General features: G+C 40.2%; 1 protein-coding gene across 2 annotated transcripts in view; it reads left to right on the top strand.

Moving 5' to 3' along the window:
- MCUB (mitochondrial calcium uniporter dominant negative subunit beta) overlaps positions 1–17,929 on the top strand; it is a 42,857-nt gene that overhangs the window by 19,539 nt on the left and 5,389 nt on the right. For both annotated transcript variants that reach the window (XM_005484681.4, XM_074541037.1), the window contains exons 2-3: positions 14,718–14,793; positions 15,049–15,219. In XM_005484681.4, the coding sequence (XP_005484738.2) occupies positions 14,718–14,793; positions 15,049–15,219 (247 nt within the window). The remainder of the gene's footprint in view (positions 1–14,717; positions 14,794–15,048; positions 15,220–17,929) is intronic.

The raw sequence follows: 17,929 nt of genomic DNA, 5'->3' as shown, positions 1-17,929 counted from the left end.
CAGAGGTGCTCTTTGCTCTCTGTGCCTGAACACCCAGCAGTTGCAAATAAAGCAGTGGGAAGGACCAAGATGCCAGGTGCTCGTTCCATCTCATGTTTCAGGTGCCAGCTGTGATTGCCACGTAGGGTCAGGCTGTTCAAGCAGAGGCATCTTTCAGAGAATGTGGAGTGAGGAGCTGCAGAGGGTTGTCTTAGGGCACTCCTTTGTCATTCCTTGGCAGGTGTCAATCAGCTGCTCTCTGTCACAGGCTGGAAGTGCAGGAGCTACCAGAGCAGCTGCTCCTCAGGCATCGCCTGTACGGAGACAGGAGCGTGACTTTTTCCATGAGAGGAGCTAAGCAGCAACATGAACTAAAGCTAATGGTTTGGTGTAAGGAAGCAGCGCTCCATGGAGACCTGTAAGAGTTTTTGCTCTTGTTCCAGTTTAGTTTTCAGAAAGCTCTTCCTTCCTCTTTTCTACATTTGAGCTGTTTCCTTTTTGTTTAAATGCAGCTCATGAAGTACATTGTTAATTTAGTCAGGTAGTTTACAGTTACTTTATAAAATCCAAATGAATTACAGAGTGGAAAATAAATACAGGTTTTCAGCACTTTGACTCATACAGGTTTGCAGTTAGCTATCGGACCATGGCTAAATCTTCATGCTCCAAGCTGATGGATATTGTTGATAGTTGTTCCAGTTCAGTCATCCATGAAATGTTCACAGATTTATAGTCAACACAGAAGTGAAACTGTCAAAACAACTTGCCTGATTGCGACAAAGAAATAGCAATCAGAGAAGTGGCAGGCAGCTTCTGGGCTGAAGCATTTCACTTAAGAAATTACTGTACCATTTGCATTCTGTATCATTTCTGAGAAATGCATAATATGCAAAATGCATTTGTGGTTTTTAAAGAATTTTGATATGTCCAAATCTGTTATCTGGGTATTCCTTTTCATGGTATTTTTCTTTGGAGAAAGAAAAAGTAAGTAGACTAATTACTTACAACATGTATTATAAAAAATACATGGTGGTGGGTGAATTGGTACAGCTTAACTGCCTCACCCCGTGGTCTGCAGGTTGAATCTCATTTTTTAAAGTTTTCAAAAGAGATTGTCATGTTAATAATAAAATTGAGTAAGTACCAACAACTGTAAACACAGCAGTTGAGATCAGCTGTTTCCTCTCTGGTTTCTTAAACATGGGTCTACTTTTTAGATTAAGAAAGTAAAGTGGTACTGTTGTACTTACCTGCTTGGCTTTCATGATCGTGATAATAGGAACATGATGTGGAAATGGTCTCATCTGGGATAAAAGTATTCTGACAGAGTGTGGAGAGATGGAATTATGTTTGTGAGCACCACCAGGTGAACTGAGAGTTGCAGGACTACTGATGATTGGCAGCAATGCTCCCAACAGCTTCCTTGAAGCCTTTCTTTTCCTGCCCCAGGCATCTGTCCATCCTGCCCTGCAGAGCTCTAGCAGAAAGGTTGCTTACCCTTATTTCAGAGAGTCTGCCCACCTTGGATTGCTCTTAAGAGTCAAATGTTAAGTCTAGAAACAAAGAAACTAACCCCACAATTTGCAATTTATTTTTATTGACATCCCAGGCACTGTTAGAGTAAATCCAGGCTATACAGAGTACCTGTAAAATTTAGGTGATAGCAAAATATAGGTGGGCTCTCTGGGTTATTAAAATGCAAATTGAGAGTGAGCGGGAGGTGTCACTACAGGAATGGTGTGGAGGCAAGGCTAAGGTACAGAAGGGGCTGTGGAGAGAAAGGCAGCAAGCTGTGGTGTTGTAGGTTGTGATGCTGGTCATGTTTGCCCTGCTGAACTCCCTGTGATAGACTTAAACAGTACAGAAAATCCAAACACCATTGCTGGAACAATGTACCTCAACTTTGTACCTTTAGATCTGTAACATGTTGTGAAGGCTTGAGCCATTTTATAGCTACAGCAACTCTCTTCCCTTCTCTGTCTACCATGCCCTCACTGAAGTGTCGCTTTGTTTTGGGCTGAATTGCTCTGGAACACCAGAAAAGGTGAGTCTTGCCTGGTGGGAACTCTCTGTCCTGTGTAAATTTAAGGTATGTGCAAAACCGATGCAGAGCTAAAAGATCCCTTAACAGCTTTTCTTGGTGTTTCTGTTCAGGTAGCCTGTAATGGTGTGAGTACAGGTTGCACAGGACAAGCCATCCAAGTCAGATGGCTCCCAGACCTAACAAGGCTGTTTCTCTGCAGGTACTCCCCTAGTCACCCGTGCCCACAGGATATGCCATGTTGAGCTGAGGGTGGGAAGTGCCAGTGGGTCCCCAGTTGGTAATGCAAGGACTGCCTGTGTGCCTGCCATCTCTCAGGACTGAGTGGAAATTTGTTTGCAGGTTCAGGAGCTCCAAGGGTTGAGATTGTTTTCTTCCTTTTGTCAATTTAGTGTTTTGATGATCATGGTCAGATGGATTTGGATGAGTGGTGGGATATGTGACGAATATCTCCCAATATGCAGTTGTTCAGCACCCCGGTAAGTGTGTAAGTGACCTCCTTTAAAGAAAAAATGTAATCTTTAGGGTACTAGAGCCCTTTGGGAGATCCATGAATGTAGCCACAATGTCTGTGTATGTATTCCTGGTTGGTAAGAGTAATGCTGTGCTACTTTTGGAAAACTGGATGCCACATTTCCAGGAGTTACAGATTCCAGATAGTGAGGATGCAATGCAAATGTTAATGTTCTGAAAATAACAAGCATGGTTTAGCAGCAAAACAGAAATAGATCAAGTTGAATCAGGCCAAAAGAATATTTTTGTTCCTTACCGAAAGAGAATTCTGAAGTGAACTGGGGAGTTCACTGACCAAAATCCACCTGGTTTTCAGGCTTTTCTAATTTAAACTATGGACAGGAAGGCTATATATATATGTTTATTTATATAGAGATAGATGTAGATCTCCCTATATATATAGGTATGAAATAGCTGTAGAAGTGCCTCTGATATAATTTTCCCATAGCTCAGGGTTTGGATTGGCTTATCTTGGCACTAGGCAGAACAGGAGCATGAGTCTCTGCAATGTGGCCTGTCATTCACCTTTAACAATGAACATGAAGCTCTGGATAATGATTATAAAGAATGATGAAGAATAAGTATTCTTTGATTTGTTACTTTAATCTTCTAGAGATAACACTGAGCTTTAGACTTTGCCTGCCTTGCCTTGGAAAAATAATTGAGTCGTTAAGTTCTTTGAAGAGAGTAAATGGTTTACTTCTGATTCTCTTCATGTACAGGTGATTGCACTGCTTTTACTTGCAGGACATTAATTATGAAACAAAAGTGAGGGTTTATTTTTAAATTATGGTGCTAAAGACATTTTACTGATTAGCTTGGAAATTGCCTGTAGCTGACAGCTTGGTATTTGAAAACAGAAATTCAGCTATTCACTGTTTGACAAAAGTTGAGCTCTGACTGCTGGACAGTTTTGTAAGGAAATGGGTAATCACACATAATGTAACAGAGGTATGAGATGGCAGGTCAGCTTGACTGTAAGAAAAAGTGTTTTCTTTCTGATTGCAAGGGATTCTTTAGCAGTCCTTATGTTTTCATGGTGTGAAACCTTTTGCTGTTGTGTCTGTTGTATTTCATCTTTAATTTATATTCTTGAAGCCAGATGTCCTTGTAAAATTGACTTGAAAGCTGTCTTTCTCCTTTTTGTGAAGGAGTATCTCTGACGCTGTGAAAGGTGCAATAATCCATTTCAAATTCTGAAGTTTGACAAAATGGAGGTGGGAACAAGTAAGGCCTAACTGGGCTCCCAGCATACCAATTACCAACAACTCCTAAAATGTATGTCTTGAATCTGTAAACAGGATGGCACAAAATAAACTGAAGGCAGTGATGCCACATGCTTGGTGTGGCCATGTAAGAGCTCTTACCTGCCAGTGTTTATGGTTTAGTATCCTTAGTGTCTAGAGCAAAATACAGTTACTGGTAAGATATACAGATTACCCAAACAATACCAGTTACTTTGCTGATTAATGGAGAGGTCTGTGGTAGGAAACTGTGTCCTTGCTGAAATGGAATCCTTTTCCCATATAATATGTAAAGGTGAGCAGAAGGTTAAGTGTCATTATTTCCATCTTTGAGGTGCAGTAACACGTGCAAGGTTTTCCAGTAAGCTACCAAACCCAGTTTTAAAAAAAGTAAAAGAAAATTATAGGATGTAAAAAATAAGTTCCACCATCTGGAAACAGAGAATGTAAATTATATGTCCCGTAAAGTGGCCATTGTGAAAGAGGCATGAGGATAGTGAAGGCTGTATTTGAACCCCATTGTAAGGTTGTATTCAAAAGATTTTGGGGCAGGTGAGTATGGAGAGGGTACTGTGAGTTAGGTGTGTTAGTCTCCCAATGTAACATTAGTGAGTCTGGAATTCGGAATGCTGGAAAACTGGAAAGTTTTGAGCTTTCTTTAAAGACACTACAAGAATTGTTTCCAGAGTGAAAAAGACATATTTTACAACAGAAGCCTGAAGATTACCAGTCTAAGTAGCTTTCTGTAGTCTGCAGGTACCTACAAACAGGAGACATTTCTGAGGCACCTTTATTTAAATGTATCCCAGAGGTGGAGCTGGGTAAGAGGTTCTGCCTTACAGTCACTGTTACAGCAATCTGCTTGTGTTGGAAGACAAGATGACTGCATCCAATATATATATTGGTGGTAGTATAGGCTTGAGGAGAAAAACAGCAACAGCTTTGGGCCACTGCCTGCCTGCTCTGTGTGGCATCGAATTCTTGTTTGCTGTAGTAACATATGGTAAACCTTGCATTCAGAAGATCCAGATTCTTGCCCTGTCCTGAATGCAGTAATAGAGGAAGAGGAAATAGAGCAGCTCTTAATTGGCTGGAGTTCAAAGGATCTGGGTGGAAAGGGAGCAGCTCCCATGCAGTTTTGCTCACTTCCCCCTTGGGAGGCACAGCGGGCACATCGGAACGCAGGTTCTGGTCCATCCGGGGCACACAGAGCCTTTCATCCTCCTGTACTGCTTGTGCTTGTTTTTCTTGTGATAGTAAACTTTAGAAAAAAGCACTAGAAATCTCTACAGGAAAACTTCGTTTTTGTTTGCTTTGCCTGCTCTGTTGAAAGGGATAAATGTGCAAGCATGTTGTACAGAGTAAAACTGAAGGTCAGAACAATAGCTTAGTGTATCACAACCAGTATTGGTCGTTGATTTCAAAGTTTCATTGCTGTCTATGCTTTATGCTTTTACTCCTGCAGGAAGAAGGTGAAAATCTGTTTATGATGGATTTGGTGTTGCAAATGAGTTCACTCAGTCACTGGTTCAGCTAAATTATGGTTTTAAAACATTGATGCCAACAGCTGAAACACAGAAGTGAGTAGTATCACCAAAGCCACAGTCATTTGACAGTTTTAGATTTAAAAACTTCTTAAATGGTAGTGGGAGAACATAGATTTCCAAAATTAAAGAAAATTTAAAAATGAAATAATTAAAGAAAATTAAAAAATAAAGCAAAAATGTTTCAATTTTGACATCTGACAACATTTTGGTGTGTCTCTTTGGGAATGACAGTGTTGAGACCTCTGTCCACAAGTACTTGGGAGTGATGGGTGCTTAGACACAAGTCATGAAGCACCAGGAACATACATGCCCATTGGGACCTTTGCTGAATATTGGGCTAGCGAGGCCTCTGCACTCTTGGCAGCACGTTTGTGTTTCATGCCAGAGTGGTTGGATTTTCTAGATTCCTCTGCTGTGGCAACTTTTCTGTCAGGAGTGCTCTTGAAGCTACTTCTCCCAGGAGAGCTCTCTTTCAAGAAAACAAATAGATGGTTTTAAGCTTGCCTGCTAGATAAGTTTCGTGGTTTTAAAACCGTTAATGGAGATTTCTGATAAGGACTTTGAATGAAGTTGTCTTCTGTAAAGTGTTGGTCTTGCTAAACCCAGTTTGTTGTAACTGCTCTGCAAAGTGTGCATGAAGGCTGGAAGCTCTTGAAACTGGTGAGTTTGTAGTTGCCCCTTTGATCTTATTCCTTAGAAACGTCTACTTCCTTTGGTTTTGTCTGATTTTTTTATTTATGTTTCTGCTGTTTCCCTGTGGTTTCTGACACCACCTGTTAAAGTTTCTATGAAGTTGTGATGTTAAGTTTGCACTTGGTTGCTCACTGTGGTTGTTCTTACAGTGTCTGCCCTAGACACTTTTAAAAAACATAATTCATTAGAAACTACCAAACGGAAAGTATTATGATTCTCTGTTTACTTCAGATCTTGTGCCTTTGTTTTCTTGGTTACTTTCTAACAAGGGTAAAAACTGTGTTCTGTACTCCCTGCAGATAATTTGAGCATCCACAGGAGTGCAGCAGCATATAAAGCTGGAATATAAACTAAGTTCCATTTTGGAATTGCTTCATAACTATCTGTTATAAAGGATACAGATCACTATATCCACATCCTAATGCTAGCTACTAAGAGAGAAAGAAGATTTAATTTGATCTAGTCTGTTGGTTGTTTTGCTCTTCTGCTCCTACTTTTTCTTTTTTTGTTGTTTTTTAGATAAGAAATCAGAAGAAATATGTGTTTTCTCTTTGGAAAGGTACCTGTTTACAGCAGCCTGCAAAAAACATGAGTTCTTAAGTGTTTGGACTAGTCTTATTGCAGACCTTTAAAGAAAAAAAAAAGATGATGGTTTCTAAAACCATCAATATATGATGTAGACAGCACATTTCTGGAATTATTGTGGCAGCAGAAGGAGGAGAGACCTCTGTAATAATGCAACAACTGATAGTCCCAGTATAATTTAGAGCAAATCTAGGTGTGACTAAGCTACACATGGACTGTTACTGTCCTCTGTTGTCTTAGATTTGATCCCTAACATTTTCCTCTCCCTCCAAATAATAATTAACAGTCTGCATTGCCAGAAAAAGTTCTGCCTTTGGAGTGATGGTGTTTGGGCAGGAGAAATTGCTAGCTGTGGGAAATGCTCTTCAAGATAGCAAAGTTTCTCTGCTGTTTTACAGAATAGTGCTGTTAAGTTTTCAGGGAGTGGAAGAAAAGAGGTGATGCAGTTGAACAGAGGGAGATCTTTCCTTGCCTGGAGCATTTCAGCAACTGCTCAGCTGGTTCCCTTTCCAAGATCTGTTCAGTGGAGCAATTCTGGAGTGTGTTACCTGCTAGAAAGCTTGCTGAAAATCTGGGTGAAATCCATCACTGCTGGTAATTCTCACTGACTTTTCACTCACATCTATCACATACTAATTCTAAGCCTTGAGTCAGTCAGACTTTCCAAGCAGTCTCTTCTTTATTAGCCAAGCCATAAAGTCCTTAAGGCTTTTGAAATTTGCAGTTGAGTAAAGAAAAGCCTGGGGAAAGAATGCTCCTGAAAGAGAAGTACATCCTTGTAGGTATATGAAAACCCAATTCTGTTGAGTTGTGGGGAGGAGGAACAAGGTTGTTTATGTTGTAAATAGAAATGTCCATTATAAATGAAAATGTTGATAAGCAGTTCCATTTTCTGAGTTACATCATCTTTTTCCTGTGTACTACAACCTGCTCAATGCTTTCAATCTGAAGAGTTCTGTGGGAGAAAAGGAAAACTTGGCTGTAACTTTGATAAACATGTAAGTGTATTCATCTGGCTTTGCATCCTTGTGTCTCTTGTTATCTTATTTCAGCTGAAATTTAAACAAGGTTTTCCTTGCCTGGCAATTTGAAAAATTAATGTTATTCCTAGAGAAGAGTTTGAGAAATTTTTTCTTTCGAAGAAACATGAAAGCAGCTGTGTACATTAAGATACAGTCTTTCTAAGACCTTTGTAAGAAAATGTGCAGCAAGCCCATTTTCCTATCTAATAAAATATAAGTCTATTTCTGAAAACAAAGTCACTCTTGTTACTCTGAAACTTTCCCAGCATTTCCGAGATCAGCATGCCTTCCCAAAAGGCACAACACAAGAGCAAAGATCTGTTCTGTGGGACAAATTAAAAATCCTGTCTGTGCTGACACATTAATTTTTTTACCTAGACTGTTTTGGGGAACAGATGGTACAGCTCTTGTATGTAGGCTTGTTTTTGCTTTTGATAAAGCACAAATATATTTTCATTCTATAATCCCTCCCTCTCAAATTCTTAGCCCTGTCTGATTTGCAAACTACCTTTTACGTGTTGCATTCCATCTTTCCCTCTGAAAATAAGTAGATTGGGAAGAACAGCAGCTTCAGACAAGCAGACTTCATTGAAACCGGATGAAGATGCAATATTTCCAATAATGTAAAACTTTAGACTCAGAAGAGATTGAAGATTTGCTTTTCTTTGTAGAAAGAGAAGAAAAAGTTTTGATAAAATAATAAGACACAATGGTGTTGCTTCTAAAAATATACTTGGCCTGCACAGCTGTCTTGGTTTTAGGTCTGTTTTTACACTGGTTTGGAGATCAGCTTGTTTTGAAAAGGGGGAATGTCTGTACCTTCAGAGTAGTCCCCAGAAGGCACTGCAGGTGCTGTCAGCTGCTGTTCATCCTTCTCATCTCAGCCCTTCTGGTGTTGCTTCTTTGCAGTGAGGAGTTACTGAAATGATACTTTGGGTTAAAAGAGGGCAAGGCTTAATTTCAGCCTGGTTTAAATGTCAGTTTTCTCAGCATCTGTTTTTGTGGCTTGTAAAACGGATGTGGATGCACATCCTGGAGCTTCTGTAGAGCTCTGCATCCGCAGGTGCCTGGTGTACCAGAGTCAGATGACCTCAGTGAGATGCATCTCAAGAAGAGGGACCTCTGTCCCTGTTGCACAATGGATTCTCTCCCCAGTGTGCATGCACCCAGTGGATTGGGGTGTGCATGAGGGCAGGGAGAGTTTAGGCAGGGAGTGGGTGAGAGGGCACAAAGGGGAGTAGTGAGGGAGCGCAGTGCAGCTGGAGGATGCACACCTGCCCAGAGTCTCCAGTGGTGGGTTTGACCTGCTGGACCTTCATAAAAGAGATTTTTGGTGGCCAGTTACCTCAATGTACTTCTTATCATAGCTGTCATTTTGGCCATTGGTAATGTTTGGCTGATTAAAACTGGTGGCAGCTGTTCTTGGAATCTGAGCAGAGGCAGGAAATGAAAGATCAGCAGGGATGATAAAGGCACAGAAAATAACAGGCACATGAAACCAAAATTGTGATGGCTTGGGCTCTTTTATTGGGTTTTAACAGTGCTGTAAGGCAAGTGAGTTTGGAGGAGAAGCCATATGAATCCTGTATTGCTCTTGCTGCTTCAAGATCACTGGAACATACATACTCGTGTTGAAGCTACTGCTTTGCTGGAAGAGACCTGCTGGCTACTTCTTTTAAAGTTGATTTGCACTGAAGAAGAAGTTAAAAATATTGCAGATCTTGAATTAGCTGCACTGAAAGGATTGAAATATAAATGTTGCAGTGTAGTCCTGTGGAACAGCTGGCAAAAAGGTATTATTCACTGCATGGCCCATTTCAGACAGGAAAGCTGTCTCTCAGGAACATAAAAAAAAATCTTTTTGGTTTTTTTGTCCTGGGAAGGGGAAATACTCCCAGGTGTAAAAAGTATCTTCCCTGGCTGAAACTGGTGTATTGGTACAGGGATGTTTTGACAGAATGAGTGATGAGTCTGTTGCAAGTATTTTGTTTGTTTAATTTAATCTAGGCTTCCAGAAATCTGAGTGATGGCTAAATCTGAGTGATGTGCTGTGAAGCTGCTGTTTTCATTGAGGCTGTTGTTGCGTGATCATCTAAATCAGTTCTGGGACCAGCAAAGAAACAATGACAACCCTTTGAGTGAAAGAAGAGACAAATGAAAAGTTAATAAGAGAGAAATCGTCTGTATCTCAAATGGGCACATTCAAGATGATTGTAGGTGGTTGTTAGGGCTCCATATCTCCTATTTTCCTGATCATGTAGGATTGCTTACAAAATCAGCACAGAAATTTAATAGCAGATATCTCCAAAATGGCCTTAGTTACTCATTTTGAAAAGGGAAATACCTTATGTGTACTTCTTGTAAACTTGATCAGAACAGTGATTCATTTTTGGTTAGCTTGGTTGTGCATGATCTGCAAGCTCAGTAGACTGTGGCTGCACTTGCTTTTTTTCCTCCTTTCCTTGGTTTTAAACCATTCTGAAATGTCTGTAAATTATTCTGAAACTACAGATTGTTAGTCCATAATTAATTAATCTTGGTTGGTTTCCCTCAAAGAATCAGATGGGAGCCGACATCATTCATCTGCAGGGAGCTTCTAAGTGTGTTTGTCAGAAAAAGATGTAAGTCACTATGGAAAATATACATAACTATTTATAGCACATGCCTTCACTGAATGGTGGCTAACACATATCTGCCCTCATGTTTCTCCTGCCCTTGTAAGCAGGCGGCATCCAGGGAGGTGACTTGTCCTGCTCTCTGCTTCACAATCTGGGTGAGTTCAGCATGCGAGGACAGCGATGGATTCTGAGAATGTTGGCTTGTCTGGTGACACTCAGGGAAATAGAAGGCCCCAAAATTCATTCTTAGGGATGGCAACTACTAGTTTCCCCCATGAATTGTCTCTTCCTGCTCCTTTCCTGCAGTCCTCTTCAGTAGCTGTGTGAGGGAGCTGTACCAGGTGTTGGACAAGGACTCCAGGAGATAACTGAGCTCTCCTCTTCTGCCTGTAGCTCTACATCACTATGGAAAAGCACACTGCAAGATGTGTTTTATTTAGAATCTGTTTTGCTGCAGTGTAAGTAAGGGTAAAATGATTGTGCTTTGTGGAGTAGGGCATTTTATTATTGGGCTTTTCCATATCAGATTCTTATCATTGCCTCAGAGAGAAGGAATGAAATGTGGGAGACCATTCACATAACACTCTGCATTATTTTTTGTGAAGACTACCCATGAGTTTGACTTGAGGCAGTCTCAAAAGGATCTCACACTGAAGGAATATAGTATTTAACTTTGTAGTATTGCATGTCCCTTCAGGAAGAGAGCAGACACAGCTGAGCTGACTCTTTTTTGGTTGCTTTCTCTAATAAATGCAAATTACTGGGGACTCAAATGTTGAAGGAGTATTACATTTTTTATTGCTGTTGAAATCACAAACAAAAGCTACCATATCTTCCAAGACGCATATAAGCAAGGACAAAAATTTCAAAGATACGATTCCTGGCTAACTGCATTTTGATTCAACATAACTTGAATAATACAATGAAAAAGATTTATTATAATATTTTGGTATGGTAAGTCAAAATTAAGTAAACAATAATTCAGAAAGTGTTCTCAGAAAGTGTCCTTACAACATCTTTTTGTAGAATTCCATATTCAAGGTGACTTTCTTGTGTGAAAAATATTTTATTTCTATTCTCTCTCTCTTCCCACCCACATTATAATGTTCTACAGAACAGAAGTTATGGTTCCTGATGAGGTTACTATTTGCATATGTAGTGCTGAGCAAGATCAGAGGCATTCATGTCACCTCATATACTGGTAATGAGACCAATTTATTAGACATAACTTGTCACAAGTGAATTTGAGTTTTAAGTTTGTGGGAACAATCACTCAAAATCATAAGAGGTAGATTATTTGGAACTGCTAGCTCCAGAAACTGCAGTGTAGGGAGGTTCAGTCATTTGCCACTCTCAAAAGTGACAAATACAGTATTTTTATTCCAGTCTCTCCCACTTGTCATGTCTGGCTGCCTGGTTTTCCAGCTCAGTTATAATGCTGCATTAGTCCCTAAAACCTTGCTGTAAATCACCAGAAAAATGTTGAAATTTCCACTCTTTTAACAGTGGCAACTTCTCTGCTGTTAGAGACCAGAGGTGCCCTTAACAGAGGAAGTATGTCTTTACATTGTACATATATTTTCTGGTGTATACCAACTGGTATTTTTAACAGAATATATTGGATTATTTTTATCACAATTAACACTCTATACCTTAAATTCTTAAGAGTTTTTACTCCCAGGAGAGTCCATGCCTTGGACTGAGTTAAGAGATGAGGCCAACTTCTGCTCCCATGTATTTTGCATTATATATATATTTTTTTTTTAATTTTTTTTTTAATTTTTTTTTTAGGTATAGCTGAGGGAGAAGGAGTGTTTCACAGCTAAATGCTGTTCATCAGCCTTTGACTCCTGAACATAAGTGGGGTTGTGTCAGAGGTGTTTTAGCCAGATGTCCTGCCACATGTGTGTGCAAATTGCAGAAAGCTGTAGAATAGCTTGTTTAGCCTTTGTGGGGTTAGAGGAATTAGCCCAGAGGCACGCACTGGCATAGAGAAGAGTTGTTAGCAGTGTGCTGTGCTCCTTAGGGTATCTCAAGGCTGTGATGCAGTTAATTCAGGGCACACGTTCCTGTTTCAGCTCTCGCTGATGTTGCTGTGAGGGCACTCTCTCTGTTTTTGTCCCGTAGTTCAAGTCTTGTAGCTGCAATGCTTGCTGACTAACATTTCTTTTCCAGGGGTAGGATAGGGCTCATTCCACCTCTCAAAAGGAACACAATGATTTGGCTGTAGAACACAAGCTAATGGTTTAATAACTTCCCTTAAAGTGGAGATTTAAATCTGGAAACAGAGGGATAAAGTTAACCCAGCCCTTCATGCTTCCCAATTCATCAACCTAGAGCTAATATGAAAGAGTTAATTATTTGGAAATGATTTCAACTCCATGGCTCTATGGCTTTTACTTTTCTTATTCTTTGCATGTGATTTTAAGGGATACTCTGCATTTAGACACAATTAAAAAAAAAAAAAAAAACAAAACAGCTAAACAGCTCCAGTATATAGAGATTCTTTCAGTGGATGATGAATAGTAATGTCAAATCTAAAGAATAATAGAATGAACTACTGTAAAGATCTTATTTCAATAAATTTGATTTAATAAGTATTTTAAATTGATATTTTAATATATTTATTTTGCATTAATTGTTGAATTGTTTCTTCTATAAGTAAAGTATATAATTAATTCCTTTTGTTGGGAATTTGGATAACCTTCAGATACAAGCAGGGTGCAGTTCATTGCCTGGAGCATGTTGGATGATCAGTATCTAGATACTGGTTGCAAAGTTACACATTAAGTGTCTGTAATAAAATTAGCTCCTTGTTTCTCCATGGGGATATAAAGGGATAATGAGTTGCTGTTGTGTTCAAATTTGTTGAGTTTTCCTGCACACTGTTCCAAAGCAGATCCTGTTCTGAGGGCTGTCTCCCTGCTCCAGGCTGTGTGTTCCTAAATGTTTTGTGGGTGCAGGTGCCCCCTGCAAATGGGATGCGGACTTGTGGGCTGGGCTGTGTCCTGCCTGCTCCAGTGACAGTCTCTTGCTCTGCACAAGAAACAGATGCATCCTTAGCTCTGGGGGGCTGTCAGCATTCCCGTGCTCCTGCTGTCTGCCTTTCTCTGAGCAATACTTCTGTGTTTAAGTAATTGTGCCGTTTGGTCTAGGTTTCTCATTGTCTTTGATCACTGATGATTACAACACACAAATTTCTCAGTATTGAAAACACTCAGAATTACTTACTCTCTTTAAATCCCAAAAAGTACTGGTTCCAGGTAAAAAGTCAGGGCAGTGTCAGCATCTTTGAAACACACAGATTCATTTATAGATTACTTTTTTATTTAACCTAATAGCATATCCCTATCCAGACAGCCAAGGCCGTATTTCTTTAAAAACAAATAAATCATGTGAATGTGGTGAGCAGCATTTGGCATATTGAGTAGCCAGAGCCTTGTGCATTTACAGTTTTGTTTTCCTGCCTTGTCAAAGAATATTATCTTGCAGACTGAAATGTTTTGGCCTTCAGAAAGATGAGCTATAAAGCTCACCGGGGGAAAATCGATCCTTATCATCTCTCTCCACGTTGTTTTCCACCTTCCCCAGCTCTCATATTTCAAATCCCAGGCCTTGGTCCCGCCCATGTGTGATTTTTGTACCCGGCTTGGTCAGGGATGTGATTTCCTTTCTTTTACCTGTTACTCTTAGTTTATAGCAGTAACATCTGCTCTGTGGAATTGCTGCAATAAAATTGTCCCTCTCCTTGTGCAGGGGGATTAGCTGTGGGTGCAAAGGACATTGCACCTTCCACAGCCTGGGTAGACAGCTTTGAGTATTGGGTTTAATCAGAGCAGTTTGTCTTCTGTGTTTTGGTATGACTGTGTTGAAGGCTACTGATGGTTCTCCCCAGTGGCTCTGGAAGGGGCAAGCTTTGGCTTTTGAGCCCTGCAGGTTCAAAAACCTGCTGTCATTGCTGTCCCAGGGCAGAGGTGGTGACCTCAGGCCCTTTATTTTATTTGTGATTGTTGTCCATGACTCAGCAGCGAGTTTTCTCTGAAGCCATGCCCTCTGTTGGAAGTTAACCTGTGGAATTCTGCCTTTAGGCACCATGAGGTAGAGGTTTTTCAAGTGGCTGTTGTGTGGGGAGAGGAGAGGTTTTATTGCAAGAGTTGCATGAAGCACTTCAGAAACATTGCAAATTTTTTCCTTTCTTTTTTTCCCCTACTCCTTTTTCCTTGATTAAACCACAGTAGACAAAAAGTTTTTCTATGGGCAATACCGTAATGCCTTTAGCAGAAATCATGCTTCCTATAAGGATGGTTTCACCTTCTATATAGAATTGCCAAGTAAGGGGTTTTTCTTCAGGCAGACACCTCTGATGTCAGATCACACGGAAGCAGATCACCGGGACAGGCTGGGTGCTGCCTTTAACCAGGTACACTTTGCATCCTGACTATCCTAAGGCAAGTTCCCTTGTGTCCGTGCTGCAGGTGGGGCTCTGGAGGCACGCCGGAGCCTGGAGGGGCCGGGAAGGAGCACCTTACAGCTCGCTGGTGCCATCTGATGGTAAGCTTTCACAGCAGCTTTTCCCCTTCCCGTCGGTGGCAACGACGTATTTATTTTATGAGAGTCTGTGAGATCACATTGTGTGCATGGTTTTATATATATATTCCAGAAATAGAAATATTATATTAATTTTTTAAAATCTGGAAATGTTTTGTGTAATTTTTCTTGTTTATCCCGTGTTTTAAAAGCAGTTTTACATTAAGCTACAATCTACAATGCAACTTTTTCACTTAGTTTTCTTTTTTCCCCTCCCAGAAGTAACTATTAATTACAGACATGGTCTTCCTGTGATAACTCTTGTCCTGCCCACAAGAAGTGAACGCTGTCAGTTCACTGTCAAGCCAGTAGTGACCACTGTAGGAGCTTTCCTGCAGGATGTGCAAAGAGAAGATAAAGGAATTGAGAGAGCTGAAGTCTTTGCAACAGGTATCTTGTCCTTCTGTTATTCCCTGAGGTAAATGCATTCCGTTTCAAATGGACCGTACTTCTCTTCTGCAGCATAAGTTCAGTCCTCCATCAGGTTTAGCACTGTTGCTGATTAAAAATACAGAATTGGATCTATTACTGGAACTCTCCTTTTATCCTATCCCAGTGGTGTCCTCTGTTACCTTTTTCAGTCTTTCTTTCCTTGTCCTCCATGATCATTCTTGAAAGACAGCCTGTCAGGCCATTGAATGTGATGTCTGCCAGTTCTTCAGTGTTACCAAGAGCTAAAAGAATCCATTGGCCTTACTATAATACATGTATGAAAAACTCAAGAACTAAGCAACCAGATAATGTGTGCAATATTAAAGGACAGATTTTTAAGACATTGAGGAGATTTCATGTATCAGCTGGGCTGATATTTCAGGGCCCTTGGGTTGAAAGGAACCTGATTGCTAGGGTCAAAGGATAACTGGTATTTTAGCATTGGTGTGGCCTTTCCTTCTTGTAATATCCTGTTAATCCCATTGTCCTGAGTCTTCAGATAATTTTCTCAAGCCTTACTCACTGTTCTCTTCTATTTTGTCTCTTTGGTTTGCTTTTTGGTAAAACTAATATTGAATTAACTTTATTCTCCATTTTATCTCCAAGAAAACTTGATCTGTATTTTGGCAGTGCTCTTGCAACCCCTGCCCTGGTACTAGAGAAGGATTCAATCTTAAAACTAGATTTGGAATGTAGGGGTTTTTTTCTGAATCTGGTAGAATAGCTACTTGAATTTGGCTAATTAAAAGCATCTATTCATCCTCTTCCCCCACTCACACCCCTCAAAAGAAAGAAAAATAGGGATACCTACATTTCTACAGAAATACTTATTTAATACCAAGTAACACATAAGCAGAATAAAGGGTGGTTTCAATGGAAGCTGGTCTGGTTTCATAGCTGGGTGGATTCATAACATTCTTTTCTTTCTGGTTGATACTTACAGAGGGCTGCAGGGGCTTTTAAAGAAACTGAAAATAGATGGATGTTCCCAGAAGGTCTGGAAGCCACAGACCTAAGAGAAGCTGCTTTACTTTCCTTTGTGGGCACATTTAGTAAAACAGGAAAATATCCCACAGAGCAATTTACTGATATCCTCTGGAGCAATGGAGGTGTGATCTGTGTGGATCCCAGTGTGGACATGAGCTTCAGGAGCTTTGTGTACACAGGAGCTTTGGTGTTGGGTTTTTTTGGTCTTGTTTTGCTTTGTTTTGACAGTGCCTGCTCGGGAGCAAAAATAGAAAATTCTCTTGAAGATAATTTCCTAAAAGACTCTTTATCTTCAGAAGCCACTGTAGGAAATCATTGTTGTGAGCAGCTGGCCTTCCTCTTAACACAGAATTTTTTTCCCTACAAAGGATTTCTTAGTAGGGTGGGGTAGAACTTGTGCTGGCAGCAGTAACCTTTGGGTACTGCTGTTGTGCAGACATCCAGGACAGGAGAGTTTGGTATTCACTGCTGGATTGCTTTCCTCTCTGCTGTGTCTGCAAAAGGTAACTATTCCTGCTTCAGTGCAAACATGGGTCCCTTGTGAAGCATGAGGTAATTCCTGTAAGAAACCTTCAAGTCTGGCATTTTTGGCATAGACAGGCAGCAGATTCCAAAGTGGAGATGAATTTCAGTTGTTTTCACCTCATTTGATCTCTTTAAACACACTCCCATTCCCTCTGGTTTGGGAATACTTAGATTAAAACACTGACTCAGAATAATTCTCTGCTCTGTATTTGTCAAGTGTCAGGCAATTGTAATGTTATAGAACTGCTGAGATGTTTAATTCATTAGGAAACAGATACTGTAAAGAGAAACTATTGGTCAAGTACTGAGAGTTGAACTTAAACATTAATTATTAAGGAAAAATTATGAAGCCTTGATTTAGTGCAGACACACTTCTGTGTCATTTAACCATTAAATGAAACCTAACCTTAACTGAAGTCATCAGTGCTGTGTATGATGACTCACTTTCATTATCTGTAGATTTGATTTTCATCCTGCAAACCTTTTGTAGACAAAAAAATGACCCTTTGTCCACGTTGGAACACTCGTGTTTAGGTACAGAGGGCTACAAAGTGGCCTTTGCTTAAAGCCTGAGAGGAATTTTCTAAAATAAAATACCTCCCTTGCCTCAAAACTTCTTTTCAGTTAATACAAGATTGCACAGGTTAATAAATCACTGGTGTATTCAGAACATCTAGAACAAAGAGCCTGTCTTGATACTTCTTTTGAAAAGCATTTTTTTTCTTAAATGTTATACAAAGAATTATAAATGTCACCTTAATAATGTGCATGCAAATGAACCTTGATGCTTTATTACAGTGGAAAAGAAAAAAGACATGAGTGGATAGGCACATTACAATTTTGGATTGAAAGTGATCAGCTTCTGGGTTTGCTTTGCTACCCACACAGAGTGGGCAGGTGAGCCAGCTGGGGCGTTTGCCTGCAGAGTTCAGGAGTCTAAGCCTCATCAGATGGGGCCTGAGGACAGGGTTCTGTTGAACAAATAATTGCAGATTGGCTGGGGAGCCTTTCTGTAGTGCATGTGTGAGGACAGGTGGAGGAGCTGAGGCAGTAGCACTGTGACAAACATCTACATACAAAAATCTTGGCATTTTGTAGCCTGTTTGGTTGTTCATCTTGGGAGTAAAGCTGCCTAGCCCTTGGCAAGGGCCGGGGA

The sequence above is a fragment of the Zonotrichia albicollis genome, chromosome 5 (genome assembly GCF_047830755.1).
Source record: "Zonotrichia albicollis isolate bZonAlb1 chromosome 5, bZonAlb1.hap1, whole genome shotgun sequence".
Lineage (NCBI taxonomy): Eukaryota > Metazoa > Chordata > Aves > Passeriformes > Passerellidae > Zonotrichia > Zonotrichia albicollis.
This window is presented reverse-complemented; position numbering and strand designations above follow the sequence as displayed.